This window comes from Mustela lutreola, chromosome 6 (genome assembly GCF_030435805.1).
Source record: "Mustela lutreola isolate mMusLut2 chromosome 6, mMusLut2.pri, whole genome shotgun sequence".
Taxonomy (NCBI): domain Eukaryota; kingdom Metazoa; phylum Chordata; class Mammalia; order Carnivora; family Mustelidae; genus Mustela; species Mustela lutreola.
In genome coordinates, this window is record NC_081295.1 from 62,927,126 (window position 1) to 62,945,659 (window position 18,534).

General features: G+C 38.7%; 1 protein-coding gene across 1 annotated transcript in view; it reads left to right on the forward strand.

Annotated features, from left to right (window-relative positions):
• TXLNB (taxilin beta) overlaps positions 1–18,534 on the forward strand; it is a 67,333-nt gene that overhangs the window by 38,251 nt on the left and 10,548 nt on the right. Inside the window, exons 7-8 of the mRNA XM_059177406.1 lie at positions 1,088–1,162; positions 7,483–7,575. Of these exons, the coding sequence (XP_059033389.1) occupies positions 1,088–1,162; positions 7,483–7,575 (168 nt within the window). The remainder of the gene's footprint in view (positions 1–1,087; positions 1,163–7,482; positions 7,576–18,534) is intronic.

The following is an 18,534-nucleotide window of genomic DNA, read 5'->3' on the forward strand; positions in this document are numbered from 1 at the left end:
AAAGCTTCTCTGAATTCCAATCAGAAGACCCATACCCCAAACAAAGACCGCAGCCCTCTATCAAAACCAATAAATAGGCATCTGAAGTTGAAATAACATGGTTTTTATTTTTATAAAGATAGGTTTCTTTTCTTTCTTTCTTTCTTTCTTTATTTATTTATTTATTTATTTCCTTATTGGAGTGAGAGAGCACAAGCAGGGGGAGGGCCAGAGGGAGAAGGAAGAACCATACTTCCACTGAGTGCAGAGCCCAATGCAGGTCTCCATCTCACAACCCTGAAATCCTGACCTGAGCCAAAATTAAGTCAGGTACTTAACTGACTGAGCTGCCCAGGCACCCCAAAAATAACATGTCTTACATATGTGTGTGTGATTTTTATACCCATCAGCTCCCAATTCTGACCATCTTTGATATGAGGGCCTTGGTTGTATGAAAGGCTGTCTCCTGGAAGAGGGATAGGACTTACTGAGTAAATCTTCTATAACATTTGGCATAACAGGTCAAAATTCTAACCCAGTGTTTCTGAAAATGTAATCCATGGAACACCAACATCCAAACTGTTTTGGGGTTTTGCTCTCACTATAGACTGTAATCACACTGTGTACTTCCCAGTTGACATTGTTTAAGGGGGATCTGCTTTTTATCATGCTCCTTAGCAGATTCTGATGCATGCAGCGGTGGAGAACCATGGTCTAGGAGGACAACTTTGAGTTTACTCTAAAGAAACAGCTGCTCACCCCAATGATTCAGGTGGAGGTGTTCTGGAAATGTTCGAGCAGAGCCTGGATGACGGTTGAACAGGATTGCTAGAGGAGGTTCCAGAATTTGGTGGGAGGTTAAGTTTTATGTAATTCGTGCTTGAGTTGTAGGTTATTTTTCTCTTTTTTATCCATTAGAACCAGATTTTCAGTGGAGAATCCAACTGTTTAGCTGCTTTCTTAGCTTTCCTAGATACTTTGCAAAGTTGCCAAAAAATTACTTAAGAGGGTTAGTTAGCAAGTCATTAAGTTTTAGACACAAATTGTCACCACATGGTGATGTAAAGGGCAATTTGACAATCTTTCCATGCATTCTCTCTCCTCACAGTTGCTGAACCAGGCAGCAGAGTGGAAACTTCAGGCCAAAGTGCTGAAGGAACAAGAGACAGTCCTACAGGCTCAGGTGAAGGGGGGAGACAACAATGCATGGGGTGTGAAGCAAAGCTAGTCTGTACCAGGCCTCATGTATGGCAGGTCCGGGGGATACAGGACTTAGAAACGAACCCTAACTTCATATTTATTATTTTAAAATAAAAAGAAAAGCACAATATTATCTCTAAGAAAAATAAATGCTCCACATAACATCCAGTCAGATGGTTTGCTGACACACAAGTGAGGGCCCTGAGATGGCCAATCAGAATGAGCTGGTGTTTAAGTTCCTGCCTATCTGTTCATAAAACACCCTCTCTCTCTCCTCCCTGTTACCTTACTAAAGCAAGAATAAAATGTAAACTGATCAAATGTACCATCTAGAATATCCTTGCTTTTTAGATATGATTTATAACAAAAGGAAATTAGAAAAATAAAGTCCGCACCAAAGTATTGTGCTATCAGAAGTTGGACTTGACAGTGGTTAATGACTAGAAACAACAGACAGGTAGGGAACAATTTTGATTTGGCTTTGTGATGTCATGTGTGTGTTCTGAGGAGACCGCAAGAATTCCTATTTCAGACTCAAGAATAAAGCCTCAGGCAACGGATGATTCTGTCCATCTTTTCCATGCCCCCGGGGCTCTGCCCTTCCAGTAAACGTTCCCTGTCGTGTTCCAGATGTCGTGTTCCGGCATCCCAGGGCTGAGCTATAGAGTGGTGCTAGCTCCCCCACTGGGAGTCCCAGAGCTACAAGGACTATAAGTCCCAGAGAGCAAATAAACTCACAATATGTGAGGAAATCACAAGCCTTCCAAGCTGGGCAGTGTTAATTTCAGATTTGCTTAATTCACTTGTAAATGTTTATGTGCAGATTGCTATATCCTTATTCACTATACAAAACAAAACCAAAAACTTGTTCATTGCCTGAATGAACAAGTTCAATGGACACTTGCTCATTTTTAAAGAGGCAAATAAGAGGGGACTTGGGTGGCTCAGTGCATTAAAGCCTCTGTCTTTGGCTCAGGTCATGATCCCAGGATCCTTGGATCAAGCCCCATATCAGGCTCTCTGCTCAGTGGAGAGCCTGCTTCCTCCCCTCTCTCTCTCTGCCTGCCTCTCTGCCTACTTGTTGTCTCTGTCTGCCAAATAAATAAATAAAATCTTTAAAAAAAAAAAAAAAAGAGGCAAATAAGAAAAGTAAGAGACAAAATCACAAATCTTATCACTGCAGATAAAAACACAGATAGCATTTTCATATCTAAACTTCCTAAAGCAGACTTTTCCAATGTGTGAACCGAATGCAATGATAATTGTTTTCCCTCAGTAATATAAAATAACCCATCAAAACTGTTTTTAAATACTGATTACATAGGAATTTGAAGCATTTTCCCTAATCTCAATAAAATCAAAGGATCCAGAGTTAAAAGACTCAACTCTAGAGTTACAACTCAAGCTCATCTTTTAGGTTAGTACAGAGCCACCACATCATGGTTGTGGGGTGAGTGGTAGGCAGTGGTCACTCTAACCAGAGGTGGGCAGGAGGAGAGGAGGTGTGACCTCACAGTCTTGGAGACAGTTCAGAGAATCAGAGCGGGACTCCTTGCCCTGTCTCTGCCTCATTAGCAACACAGAGCCTTGGGGGGTACAATAGATGATATTTGAGCTCTTCATTGTCCGCGACAAGCAATCTCTATTCCTCTATACTAAATGGTGATAATGAGCCTGAGAAGGGTAGGTTAATACCACTAGACTCTGGGCTAGGGTCATATCTTCAGCTGGCATCTAGGCGTTTAAAGACCTGTAGAATAAAACATAAAGGTGTGATCCAATATCCCACCAATACCCCCTCAAATTCGAAAAAGCTTCTACCAGGGGTTTTTTGATGTGCCCATGTTCCTCGCTTGTCCCTCAGTACTGGACTGAGTGACTGAGTCCAGGGACCAAGATCAGAGTCCTGGCTCTTCTGCTCAGAACTTGTCTGACCTTGTGCAATTCATCTGAACCTCTCTACACCTAAATTTCTTTGTCCATAAAACAAGAATACTGTAATACCTCAGTGATCCCAAGCTGGAGTTCTCCGACCTCTGGGAGCCTCATCAATTTTCAGTATTTCCAAAACATAACATCATATAAGGCATCAGCTACTGTCTAACATATAGTTGTTTTTGACATTCTATCAGCACTCCCTCAGCAGCTATGGAGGGCAATTATTCACGTGTTTGGTTAAGTTTATAAAAGGAAAATGAGTAAATGAATATGTAATATATGCAGTTTGTTTTCAAGTTATGCATGCAAAGCACTTAGATCCATGCCTGGCCCATAAGAAGTATAATTAATTCAACCAGTATTGATTGAGTACCCACTCAGTGCTCAGCCAGATTCTAGGTGTTGGAGATATACTAGTCAATAAGAGAATCAAAAGTCCCTGCCTAATTAAATTTGCAATCTAGTGATAATGATAATTTTAATTAAAATGCTAACAATTAGTGTATGAGCTAATACAACTATTATTTCATATGTAAGGATCTACATAGGGATGTATGAGACAAAAGGAGTCTGTAGGGGCAAAAAAAATTGAAGAACAGCTAGAAAAGACGATCTCCAGACCCTGTCCAGCTCTAGTTCTTGAAGGCAGAGAACTTCCAGGATTGAAGCAAGTGGCCCCAAGCTAGGTTGACCTTGACTTATCCTCTACTTTCCATCATGTGGGTTCTCTGCAAGGACCCTCCCTTGTATGTCTCTTGTCTTCAAGGCACTTTTCAAAACTCCAGTAATAACTTAATCTTCAAGAAGAATATAGAGGTCCCCAAGCCCTATGTCAAATCATATTTAAAGTTCTTGAAAAGTAGCAACATTATATTTTTAAAACCTTTAAACCTTGAGAAACAAAATCTACTACAGGTCAGTGTGCTTAGCCTTTAAACACTTCCTTTGGTTTTACAGTTTCTTTGAAGGAGCGGGGTGGTCAGAGACAAAGGTCTTAAGTCCATTGAGACCACTTCTATGGTCTGGGCAAGGGAAATAACAAGGACAGATTGTGTTTTACTAGACAAAATCACTTTCAGCCATAAAACAACAGCTTGCCAGTTTGGGGCATGGTTTTCACTTAGAGAAGGGATGTCTGGCTCTCAATTATACAAACCAAGGCAACAGAGTAAATGTCAGCAATGATCAATGGGATGCAATTGTCACTACAAATAGAGTGTTCACTGGATCAATACGGATGAAGATGGTGGATGTGGAAAGTCAGCAGTACTAATGATGCAGCCACAAAAATACGGCCCAAGGGGGAAGATCACCGAGTAAATTGTTAAAGACAGTAATCATAGCCTTTAAACCCCAAAGTCCTCACCTTCCGTAGAGAGGATAAGAGGAGATTACTCTGCAACTACTGTAATAACTGGACTTGTTCCCCAAACAAATCTCACAGGTTTGCTAAGACGATTCCTAGACACGCTTCTATTTCCTATATGCTATGAAAGTTTGTCATTAAAATTCGGTGCTCATTAAAAGAAGGTATGTGTTGCTCACTCACTTAAAAGTGAAAATGTTGGAGCAAATTGTTGTTTTTACTGACCCTAAAATGGTTTGTTCCTATTTCTGCCTCTGGCAGAAGTACTGTGGATGACCTCTGGATGTCCCTTCCATGCCTCTCTGCAATACCAAAATAAGAGCAGGCATATGACACATGAAACCAAACATGCACCATGTCTGCATAGTAGTGAGAGGGGAGGTACTACCAAGCAAACTGGCATAAAGTAAACAGGAAGTGCCCCTTTTTAGTTAGTGTAAGTAAAGAGCCTTAGGGTTGGTTACCTGAGAAAAGTATAATCCACACAGCTTTTGCCACCTACAACAAAGAGGTCAAATAGGAAGAAAAGCTGAGTATGAAAAATAGTTCTAAGAAGGGAAATGAGGACTTTAACTGTTTCATGGGTGTTGAGTTTCAGTTTTGCAAGATGAAATAGTTCTGGAAATCGGTTACACAACAACGTGAATAGAAGTAACAATACTGAACTGTGCACTTAAAATAACTGAGGTGGTAAATCTTATATTACATATAATTAAGAAAGAAAGAAAGAAAGTTGAGGGGGAAAAAAAGGAAAAGAAAGAAATGGTCCCTAGGAAAAAGCCAGGAGAAGGGGTAATGAAATGAGACACCACTTCCTGGCACTCGGGGTGTGTCTGCCTTCTCCATCCCACAAGAAAACAAGAGGAAGAGAAACAAAATCTGCCCAACGTATACACCCGAAAGAACGTTCTGCCCAAAGGAAGGGCAGAAGCTGACCAAGCTGGGTGCGGCTGTCCTTGCTGATACTGACAAGGTTGTGCCCAGGAGGTGGGCAGCACATGCGCCCACTCCCGCTCCTCCTGTGGGCAGTCTGCGACTCCAGGGCTGCAAGAGTGGGTTTGGGAGGACCTGCCCAGGAGACTGGAATATCTGCCACCCTCCTGTAACTCTGCAGGAATTACTGAGCAGTGTGGAAAAGAAAGGAGAGAAAGTCAGAAAAAGAAGCTTAACAGGAGATAGGACCAAGAATGCAAAGGAACGGATTTTGTAATAGAAGGTGAAGAAGATCATCCTGGAGTAGCTGCTCCCACCCTAGACCACTAGATCATGTGCAGTGTAGGTAGCCAGTCCCATACAAGCTTATTCTCGGATTACGGGGCTTGACCTACTCAGGGCCCTGAAATCAACTCAGTGGATCCCAGCAAGTACTTTGAAAAAAACAAAAACAAAACAGAATTGAATAGGTAAAGAGTGTGTTGCACATAATGAGTTAACGCGTAAGGATTGTCTTATGTGCTGTGTGTGTGTGTGTGTGTGTGTGTGTAAAACCCTGGTGTACCTTCCTGGCCATGACTTCCCTGATGCTCCTTTACTCAGGCTTCTTTAACCTGTGTGCCAAGGAATCACGAGAAACAAATTTTAGACCACTAGAGTTGCCCTGTCACATATTCACAGAGCTAAGGTGTGATTTTAAGGTGATGGTCAGCCATTGTTTGACTTTGGGAAAATTTATCCCGTGGAGAGGTTTTATATTATCATTTCATTGTTTTTGTTTACTATGGTAAAAGCTCTGCTATTCTAAAACATTTGAGAATAAGCCATTCTAGATAAGCAGATTTTCTGGGATCTAGGAGTTCAGTCCCATACTCTCTCTACCTCTCACCCCCAAGACTAAGAACTCTCCAATCTATTGGCTTCCAGTCATTTGTTTTTTTCTGCTTTTGAAATGACAGTGTCACAAGTACCACCAGCTAGTCATCTGGTGCCCATTTGAGGAGCTGGAGCTGCTCCAGGCATCCAACAGTACCAAATACTCATTTGAAAATTCAGGCTTTACTAAGATGTACCATCTATATTAAATCTCCACTCACTCAAAGCATGCTATTCTAAAATCATTTTTGAAAACAACATTTTATTATTGCATTACTGTCTCTAGCAACACACTCTTTTTCCTTGCCCTGCTTTATTCCTACCCCAAACACAAGCCTTGGAATAAGGATGTAGATAGAGAGGTACAAGGTACCACTCCCATGGTGAGCCACACACTTGCCAACCCTAACCCATATGATGTCTAGTATTTTATGCATATTAGAAAAGGCATTCCTTCCTCAAGACTCATTCTTTCCATCTGTAGAAAACTGGTATAATAAACTGATTTTGATGAAAAGGGACATTTAACTGCTATTGGCTAGAACACTGTATTCATAAACATACAAAACCAACTTGACTAAAATGTAAAGGGCGGCTGCTCAGTGTGGACCAAGCTGTATAATGGCAGCCATTCATGTCTGGTCCACCTTTTCTACCACTTCTTTTCATTCTTATACATTCGCACTCCAGGTAAGTGTAAGGCTCGCCTTCTCCACAAAAACAAGGCTCACGTGATCACCTGCCATGTTCACTTCCTTCTCTGACTGGCACTGTCCTTAATGGAGCTGGCACTTTGTATTCACTGTCCCACAGTCAAGCTGTCTTTGAGACTATCTTCCTATCAGGAGCACAAGACTCTCAAAAACAGTAGTCATGTGTTAAATGTTTTTGTACATAGAGTCAATACGTAGTTCAGTGCTCAATAAAGGTTTGTTGGTAAGTTATGATATAATGAAATGGCAAAGACACATGCTATTTTTTCATTTTTCCTTAAAAATGTACTTCAGTCATACTCACTGACTTAGGTTATTCTCATAGTAAATTAAAAAACTGAGCATACTACTAATATTGTATTGAGAATTCCCTTAAGTCATTTTTCTTCTCAAATAATGAACAACGACATGTTGTTTTGTTCTAGAAGCATTCTGAAAGCAACCCTAAAATGGATCCACTTTTTTTCATATTTACAGCTTACCCTCTACTCTGGAAGATTTGAAGAGTTCCAGAACACATTAACAAAAAGCAATGAAGTGTTTGCCACTTTCAAACAGGAAATGGATAAAGTGAGTATTACTTATCCCCCACAAAATCCTAATGTTTTCTACTTTGACAGGCAATTCTCCTTTGGGTTTTTTTGGGTATTTTGGGAGGTATTTTTCTCTCATTAAGATACTTCAGTGCATTTCATAAAGTAATGAAACATTTACACATGCAAATAAGATTTAGACTGTATTTTTTATTGGTAAGTATTTTTCTGATGAATTAATCTCAGAAAGAGTCCAAAAACACTAGGATACATTTTCACTCTGAGAAAGAATATTTTCCTTTTTTCGGCCATGGAGAGCTAAGGGGTGGGGGTGGGGGGAAGACAAGAACTGGCAATTTAGCACTATATTGTTTATACTAATTTTTTTAATCTTATTTTTAGAGACTGAAAAAACAACTTTCATAAAAATATGCAACAGGAGAATTTTAGAATAGAAAAACCATTTCATGCAATCTTTCTTAGAAGAGAATATATGTAGTACATTATAATTGACAGTACCTTGATTGAGAAGGAAGCCTGTATTCAAATTCTAGGTGTGTTGTCATTCCTCAAGTAGCACTAGACAATCCACTTAACTTCTTTCCAATTTTATTTTTCTTATATACACATTAAGATACCATTTCCATTCCCTATTTTACCAGATTGTGAAGTTCAAATATAAATTAGTGTGCCTTTCAAGGGTTTTAAACTTTCTTATAATCTTTTACAAATATAAGGTGCTAAATATTATTATTAGACATAATGTTTAAATTTTATTCAATACAATATTTTCCCAAAATAAAATCAGTATCAGAACTGTGTTTCTTAACAGGCACTGGCATTAACTTTTTTCAAGTGCACAAAGCATCCTTTTAAAGACATTTTCTTGGGGCATCTGGGTGGCACAGTCAATTAAGCATCTGCCTTCAGCTCAGATCATAATTCCAGAATCCTGGCATCAAGGCCCACATCAGGCTCTCTGTTTAGCAGGTAGTCTGCTTCTCCCTCTCCCTCTGCTCATGCTCTCTCACTTGCTCACTCTCTTTAATAAATAAATTTTAATTTTTTTTCTTAAAATTATATGATAAATTTCACAATTCAGTTAACCAACATAAATAGGTGAATACTTGTTAAAATTATAACTTATTCACTCCAAGATGGCTCTATCTGTTTTTCAAAAATCTTTTTTTCACTATGGAGTGTTAAGACTAGAATAAATATTAGAGTAGAAAAGTGTTTTTGCTTATTTCAAAATTATTTTTGAGATTGGAATAAATATTAAAACAGGAACTTTTAATCTGGAATTTATTTATAGACTTTTAAAGTCAACTTGAGAATTAGCGCGCGCACACACACACACACACACACATAAACTGATTTGCATATTGTATTTCTTTGAGTGTGGTTCCATAGATTTCATCAAATTCTTAAAGAGGTTGCTGACTTTAAAAAGTATCTAAACTACTAACTTGTTAAGATGCTCAAAATTAAAAGCCATTCAAGTCTCTCCTAGCTTCTCTATAGAGCCCAGGGGCTAACAGCCTGGGCCCAGTCTCTGGCCTCCAGGCATACACAGCCTCAGACAGCATGGCACAGAGCAGCAAGTGACCAGGTATGGTTCTTCCAAAGAAACTGCACCTGATTACATGCCTGACCTTCACTTCGTCCAAGCAGAGCAGAGATCCAACAAAAAGTTTCAGGCTCAAAAAAGAGGGGCTGCATTTTATTAACATCTGATCTTCTGTACCCAGCTCCTTACAGGTTACCAGCAGATACTCCACATATGTTGTATTAAATGGAATGAAATAACTCTAGTCCCACTCTTCTGCTAACTCACCTGAATATTCTTTCACCTCTTTGAGCCTCAGTTTCCCCACTGATCAGTGGAGGTGAAAACAGAACCTTCCTTATGAGACTGTTTCAAGGATGAAGTTAATAGTGCATGTAATCACATTATATGAATCCCACCACACTCTACAAATGCAAAGACAGGGAGCAGGAAGACGGTAGTGGAGTAAGAGGATCCCAGGTTCATGTCATCCTACAAACACAACTAGATAGCTATCAAACCATCCTAAATACCCTAGAAATTGACCTGAAGACTGACAGAATGAACTCTACAACCAAAAGGAAAAGAGGGCAACATCAAAGAATGTAGGAAGTACAGAGGGAGCTGTGGCCATAGAGAAAGGTGAGAGAGTGACAGAGAGGAGCACACAGGGGAATGCACAAGGAGAGCATTTCCCCAAGCCATTGGCTTGGAAAATGAGAGGGGCTAAATTTTGTGAGTTCTTGCAACCAGCGGGTCTTAAAGCTTGGACTTTTAAGGCCAGCAGTCTTGGCTGGAAAGAAGCACACAAAAAAACCAGGGTAGACAATGTGGAAACAGCAATGTGAAGAGCACCTGGGGCACAGAGTGAGGAGATTATTCACTCTTCTCAGAGTGTGTCCCTGAGGGGCAGCGTTCACTGAAACACCTCTCCAGAAACAAAGGAGCTGGCCAGCACCATTTTCCTCCTCTGCCCCTCAGCATAAATGCAGAGCTACCTGCAGGAAGCAGCACAGCACAGACACCAGCCACCACAGCACACACTGGAGACCTTCCCTGAAGCACCAGGCTCTGGGCACTAAATGACCTTTGCTTTATAAGGCCCTTATTTTCAGGAGCAGAAGACATAACTGGCCTTTATAACACTGAGAAGAAGACTTAAACAAAATGTGAAGATGGAGAAATTGATCCAAAATGAAAGAATAAGATGAGACCACAGCCAGAGACCCAAGCAAAACAGATATAAGTAACATGCCTGATGGAGAACTTAAAGCAACAGTCATAAGAATACTCACTGGCTTGAGAAAAGAAGAGAAGACACCACTGATATCTTTTCATCAAATCACAGAGGTGAAAGAGTTTGAAAAGAATCAGAGATGAAGAATGCAATAAATGAGATTGGAAACAGGCTTGTTGCAATGAACATCAAGCTGGAAGAAGCAGAAGGACAAATTAGTGACCTGGAAGACAAAGTAATGGAAAGTAAAGAAGCTGAACAAGAGAGAAAGAAGACTCGTGCAACATGAGAATCAACTTAATCAGTGACTCCATCAAACGTAATAACATTCATATTATAGGAGTCCCAGAAGAAGAAGAGAGAGAAAAGGGGACAGAAAATTTATCTGAGGAAATAATAGCTGAAAACTCCCCAATCTGGGGAAGGAAGCAGATACCCAGATCCAAGAGACACAGAGAACTCTTATCAAAATAAACAAAAGCAGGCCAGGCCAACACCAAAACACACTGTAATTATATTTGCAAAATATAGTGATAAAGAAAAAAAATCTTAAAAGCAGCAAGACAAAGTCCTTAACTTACAAAGGAAAAGCCATAAGGCTAGCTAGAGCTTTCTCAACAGAAACTTGGCAAGCCAGAAGGCAGTGGCATGATACATTCAAAGTGCTAAATGGGAAAAATCTGCTCCTAAGAATACTCAATCCAGGAAGGCTATCATTCAGAATGGAAAGAGAGAAAGAGTTTCCAAGACAAACAGAAACTAAAGAAGTTCATGACCCCTAAACCAGCTCTGCAAGAAATATTAAAGGTAACTCTTTGAGTCCAAAGGTGAGACCTAAAGTGAGAGTATAAAGGCAGGAAACACAAAAGCAGTGAAAATGAGTATTTCCATAAAAATCAATTGAGGAACTCTCACTAAAAAGGTATAAAATATAACAACATATATCTAAAACGTAGGAAGGACAGGAGAAAAGAATGAGTTCAATCCTGAATGACCATCATCTTAATATAGACTGCTATTTGCAGAAGAGGTTATATATGAACCTAATGGTAATCATTATATATCAAAAATCACTAATAAACATGCAAAGAACAAAGAGAAAGAAATCCAAATACATCACTAAAGAAAATCAGCAAAACATGAAAGAGAGAGACAACAAAGGATCAGAGAAAATCTCCAGAAACAACCACAAAGCAAGTAATGAAATGGCAAAAATACATATCTATTATAAATAATTTATTTGAATGTAAATGGACTAAATGCTCCAATCAAAAGATACAGGAGTCAGAATGGATTAAAAAAAACAAGACCCATCTATCTTCTGCCTACGAGAGACTCATTTTAGACCTAAAATACCTGCATATTGAAAGTGAGGGGGTGGAGAAATATTTATCATGCAAATGGATGTCAAAAGAAAGCTGGAGTAACAAAAGTTGTATTAGACCAACTAGACTTTAAAACAAAGACAGTAACAAGAAAGAAAAAAAAGGAGGGACTCTATATAAATAATAAATGGGACAATCCAACAAGAAGATATAATAATGGTAAATATTTATACACCCAACATAGAATCACACAAATAAATAAAACAACTCATAACAAACATAAAGGAATTAATCAATAATAATACAACAAAAGTAGGGGATTTAAGTTACATCAAGGCACAGATCATCTAAACAGAAAACATACAAGGAAACAGTGGCTTTGAATGAAACACTACACCAGATGGACTTAACAGATATATTCAGAACATTCCATCCTAAAACAGCAGAATATATATTCTTTCCAAGTGCACGTGGAACATTCTCCAGAATAGAGCACATATTAGATCATAAAATAGGCCTCAATAAATACAAAAAGATTGAAGTCATTCCATGCACCTTTTCTGACCACAATGCTATGAAGTCAAAGACAAGAAAAAATTTGGAAAGACCATAAGTACATAGACATTAAACAGCAGTCTACTAAACAATGAATGGGTCAACCAGAAATCAAAGAAGAAATTTCAAAATACATGGAAACAAATGAAAATGAAACCAAAACCTTTGGGATGTGGTAAAAGTGGTCCTAACAGGGAAGTACACAACAGTACAAGCCTATCTCAAGAAGCGAGGAAAATACCAGATAAACAACCTCATCTTACCCCTAAAGGAGCTATAAAAAGAACAAAAAGGCCTAACACCTGCAGAAGGAAGAAAATAATAAAGATTAGAGCAGAGGATGTGAGGGTGATCTGGCTGCAACATCAATCACCCCATTGATCACAAGGGTTGATTCAGTGGATGTGGCTGGGTAAGTGGGTGTCGCAATAGAAAAGGGACATTCTTTAGTCAGGGATATACGAGCAGTTGCACTCCCCTGCCAGAACCCAGATAAGCTCTCAAGGTCCATTTGTAGGCAAAGGTGGGGTAGTCAAGCTTCCAAGACTCCAGACACATCCAAATGAGGTGCTGCATGTGGTAGTCTACTTTTCTTTAAAAATAATAGTTAACACAATTAATAAGAAGAATAAAGATAAGAGCACAAATAAATGATATAGAAACTTAAAAAAAACAATAGAATAGACCAATGAAAGCAGGAGCTGGTTCTTTGAAAAAATTAATAAAATTGATATACCTCTAACCAGACTTACCAAAAACAAGAGGAAAGGACCCAAATAAGTAAAATCAAAGACGAAAAAGGAGAAATAACAACCAACACCACAGAAATATAAACAATTATAAGAAAACACTGAAAAACTATATGCCAACAAATTGGACAACTAAGAAATGGAGAAATTCCTCGAAACATATAAATTATCAAAACCGAAACAGGAAGAAGCAGACTGATAACCACCAAAGAAATTGGATTAGTAACTAAAATACTCCCAACAAACAAAAGTCTGGACCAGATGGTTTCACAGCCAAATTCTACCAAACATTTAGAGAAAAGTAATACCTATTCTTCTCAAACTATTCCAAAAAATAGAAGAGGAAGAAAAACTTCCAAACTCATTCAACAAAGCCAGCATTATCCCAACACCAAAACCAGATAAAGACATTGCTTAAAAAAAAAAAAAAAATACAGGCCAACTTTCCAATGAACACAGATAAAAAATTCTCAATAAAATATTAGCATACCAAGCCCAACAATACATTTAAAAAATCATTCACCATGTTCAAGTGGGATTTATTCTTGTGTTGCAAGGGTGGTTCAATATTTCCAAAGCAATCAATGTGATACATCACATTAACAAAAGAAAGGACAAGAAACATGTATGATCATTTCAATAGATGCAGAAAAAGCACTTGACAAAGTATAACATCCACTCATGCTAAAAACCCTCAACAAAGCAGGTTCAGAAGGAACATACCTCAACATAATAAAGGCCATATATGAAAGCCGACAGCTAATATTACCCTAAGTGAGGAATAACTGAAAGCTTTCACTCTACAGTCAGCAACAAGACAAAGATGTCCACTCTCACCACTTTCATTCAACATAGTACTGGAAGTTCTAGCCACAGGCATCAGACAGTAAAAGGATATAAAACGCATCCAAATCAGAAAGGGAGAAGTCAGACTTCCACTATTTGCAGATGACATGACACTACATATAGAAAACCCAAAAGACTCCACCAAAAAACTGCTAGAAATGATCAACGAATTCAGTAAAGTCATAGAATATAAAATCAACACACAGAATATGTTGCATTTCTCTGCACCAATAATGATTCAACAGAAAGAGATTATTAAGAAAACAATCCCAATCAGTATTGAAGCAAGATGGCAGAGGAGGAGATATATATATCATCAGGTCCCAGGAGTTCAGCTAGATGGTTACCAAACCATCCTGAACAGCTACAAATTCAACAGGAGATTGAAAAGAAGAGCAGCAATGCTAGGAACAGAAAATTGACCACTTTCTGGAAGGTAGGATGTGTAGAGAAGTGAATCCGAGACAACATAGGGAAGAGAAACTGGGGGGGGGGGGGGGGGGTAGGGAGCCAGCTCCCAGCAAGCAGTAGAGAAACACTGCACAAAATTGGAACTTTTAGGAATCTACTCCACTGAGAAACGTCATTCCAGAGGCTAAGCAGGGGTGGAGCCCTCCTAGGGACAGTGTGGCCTCAGGACCCACGGGATCACAAAAATACCAGTGCTGTCTGAGTGCAGCAGAGCACCCAGGAATCAGAGTGGGGAAGCTGGCTGCAGAGAAGGAGCTGGGGCGGGGGTGCTTTCAGCTTGGGGTTACCTTAAACTGTGATCTGAGGCACAGTCAAGCCACTGCTCTTTGAGCAGTGACCCCAAAAGTGGCAAATCTGGAGAGATCCCTTCCTTTGTCCTCTGGGAGGAGTGGCAAGGGAACAAGTGGCAGGAATCGGCTGGTTTTGGAAACTCTGAATGGGGCTGTGCACCAGAGATAGAAACACTTGGTCAGAGTGCCTGGGTGGCTCAGGGGTTAAGCCTCTGACTTTGGCTCAGGTCATGATCTCAGGGTCCTGGGATAGAGCCCCACAACGGGCTCTCTGCTCAGTGGAGAGCCTGCTGACCCTTCTCTCACTCTTCCTGCCTCTCTGCCTACTTGTGATCTCTCTCTCTCTCTGTGTCAAATAAATAAATACATAAAATCTTTAAAAAAAAATAAAAACAAAAGAAAGAAACACTCAGTCACAGGCCAGGTGAGCTCAGAGTGTGGCTAGAGACGAGGGGGTGAAACTCTGATGGTGAATTAAGGAGTGGGGCCCAGAGCTCTCAGTTCATAAGGGGCTGGAAATTGGGAGGGCACCATTTTCATTCTTGTCCTCCAAAGCAGTACGGAAAGCATTCAGGGAACAAAAACTCCCAAGAGCAAAACCAAACAGATTGCTTAGCCTGGCCCCTGGCAAGGGCAGCAATTCCGCCTTGGGCAAAGACATTTGAGAATCATGGCAACAGACCCCTCCCCCAGAAGATCAGCAAGAACATCCAGCTAAGACCAAGTTCACCAATCAATAAGACCTGTAAAACTTCAGAGCTACGGGAATACAGCACATAGAATTCGTGGCTTCTTTCCCATGATTCTTTAGTCTTTCAAAGTTAAATTTTTTATTTTTTTTCTTATTCTATATTTTTTTATTTTTCTTCTTTCATATTTCCTCTCTGCTCCACTGAGCAGAGAGCCCAATGTGGGGCTCTATCCCAGGACCCTGAGATCATGACCTGAGCCAAAGTCAGAGGCTTAACCCCTGAGCCACTCAGGCATTTTTTTTTAAGATTTTATTTATTTATTTGACAGACAGAGATCACAAGTAGGCAGAGAAGCAGGCAGAGAGACAGGAGGAGGAAGCAGGTTCCCTGCTGGGCAGAGAGCCTGATGCAGGGCTCGATCCCAGAATCCTGGGATCATGACCTGAGCCGAAGGCAGAGGTTTTAACCCACTGAGCCATCCAGGGACCCCTATTTTAACGTTTTTAAACCATTTTATCTTATCAGTACCTTTTCAATAATCTTCTTAAATTTTCGTTCTTATAGTCATATTCTATCCTTTCATTGTATTTAAACTTATTTTTGTATCTAAGTTTTTCTTTCTTTAAAATTTTGGAATACAGTTTCTTCTAACAGAGCAAAATGTACCCAAAATCAAGTGTATGGCCCTGTTCTATTCACAAGTCTAATATGTATGTATGTATGTATATGTATATATATACACATACATATAATATATATAATATACTATATGTATACTATATTATATAATGTATATATACTATATATAAATATATATTATATATATAAAATATATATATGTATATATATACATATATATATTATTTTTCTCCTCCTTTCTTCACCCCTCGGTTTTAGGTCTCTTCCAATTTGTTTAGTGTACATTTTTCTGGAGTCATTGCTACTCTTTTAGTATTTTGTTCTCTCATTCATCTATTCTTACCTGGATAAAATGACAAGGCAGAAAAATTCACCTTAGAAAAAAGAACAAGAGGCAGTACCAACAGCTAAGGACCTAATCAATATGGACATTAGTAAGATGTCAGATGATGAATATCAAGGTGATAGCTGGGCTTGAAATAAGCTTGGAAGATACTAAAAAATCCCTTTCTGGAGAAATATAAGAACTAAAATCTAACCAAGTTGAAATAAAAAAGCTCTTAATGACAGACAATAAAAAATGAAGGCTCTTACTGCTAGGATAAATGAAGCAGAAGAAATAATTAGTGATATAAAAGAACAAGTGATGGAAAATAAAGAAGCTGAGAAAAAGAGAGATAAACAACTATTGGACCACGAGGGGAGAATCTGAGAGATAAGTGATACCATAAAACAAAACAATATTAGAATAATTGGGATCCCAGAAGAAAAAGAAAAGGGGGGGGCAGAAGAAATATTGGAACAAATTATAACAGAGAATTTCCCTAATTTGGTGAAGGGAAAAAGCATCAAACTCCAGGAGGCACAGAGAACCTCCCAAAATAAATAAAAAATAGGTCAACACCACATTACCTAATAGTAAAACTAACAAGTCTCAGTGACAAAAAGAAAAATCCTGAAAGAAGCTCGGGACAAGAGGTCTGTAATATACAATGGTAGAACTATTAGATTGGCAGCAGACCTATCCATAAAGACCTGGCAGGCCAGAAAGGACTGGCATGATATATTCAGAGCACTAAATGAGAAAAATATACAGCCAAGAATACTATATCCAGGTTGGCTGTCATTGAAAATAGAATGAGAGATTAAAAGCTTCCAGGACAAACAACAACTAAAAGAATTTGCAAACAACAAACCAGCCCTACAGGAAATATTGAAAAGGGTCCTTTCAATATTTCAATAAGAAAGAGAGAGCATAAAAGTAACAGACCAGAAAGGAACAGAGATGATATACAATAACTGTCACCTTACAGGAAATACAATGGCACTAAATTCATATCTCTCAATTGTTATCCTGAATGTAAATGGGCTAAATGCCCCAATCAAAAGACAGGTATCAGAATGGATGATTAAAGAAAAAAAAAAAAAAAAGACCTATTGATATGTTGTCTGCAAGAAACTCATTTTAGACTCAAAGAAATTCAAGAAACTCTTTTTAGACCCAAAGACACTTCCAGATTTAAAGTGAGGGGGTGGAAAACGATTCACCATGCTAATGGATGTCAAAAAAAAGCTGGGGTAGGAATCCTTATATCAGATAAATTAGATTTTTAAGCCAAAGACGATAATAAGAGATGAGAAGTACACTATACATACTTAAATGATCTAATAAGAAGATCTAACAATTTTAAATATCTATGCCCCTAACAAGGGAGCAACCAATTATATAAACCAATTAATAACAAAATCAAAGAAACACAGAGACAATAATACAATAATAGTAGGTGACTTTAACGACCCCTTCCCTGAAATAGATCATCTAAGCAAAAGATCAACAAGGAAATCAAGGCTTTAAATGATACACTGGACCCAATGGATATCAGAGATATATTCAGAATATTCAATCCCAAAGCAAAAGAATACATATTCTTCTCTAGTGCATATAGAACGTTCTCCAGAATAGATCATATCCTGGATCCCAAATCAGGTCTCAACGGGTACCAAAAGACTAGGATCATTCCCTGTATATTTTTGAGCTACAATGCTTTGAAACTAGAACTCAACCACAAGAGTAAAGTTGGAAAGAACCCAAATACATGGAGGCTGAAGAGCATCCTACTAAAGAATGAATGGGTGAAGCAGAAAATTAAAGAAGAATTGAAAAAATTCATGGAAACAAATGAAAATGAAAGCACAACTGTTCAAAATCTTTGGAACACAGCAAAAGCAGTCCTGAGAGGAAAGTATATAGCGATACAAGCCTTTCTCAAGAAACGAAAAGGTCTCAAGTATACAACCTAACCCTACACCAAAAGGAGCTAGAGAAAGAACAGCAAAGAAAGCCTAAACCCAGCAGGAGAAGACAAATAATAAAGATCAGAGTAGAAATCAATGAAACAAACAAAAAGAACAGTAGAACAAATCAACAAAACTAGGAGTTGGTTCTTTATATGAATTAATCAGATTGGTAAACACCTGGCCAGACTTATCAAAAAGAAAAGAAAAAGGACCAAAATTAATAAAATCATGAATGAAAGAGGAGAGATCACAACCTGCAACAAAGAAATACAATTATAAGAACATATAATGAGCAACTATGCACAAGGAAATTTGACAATCTGGAAGAAATGGATGCATTCCTAG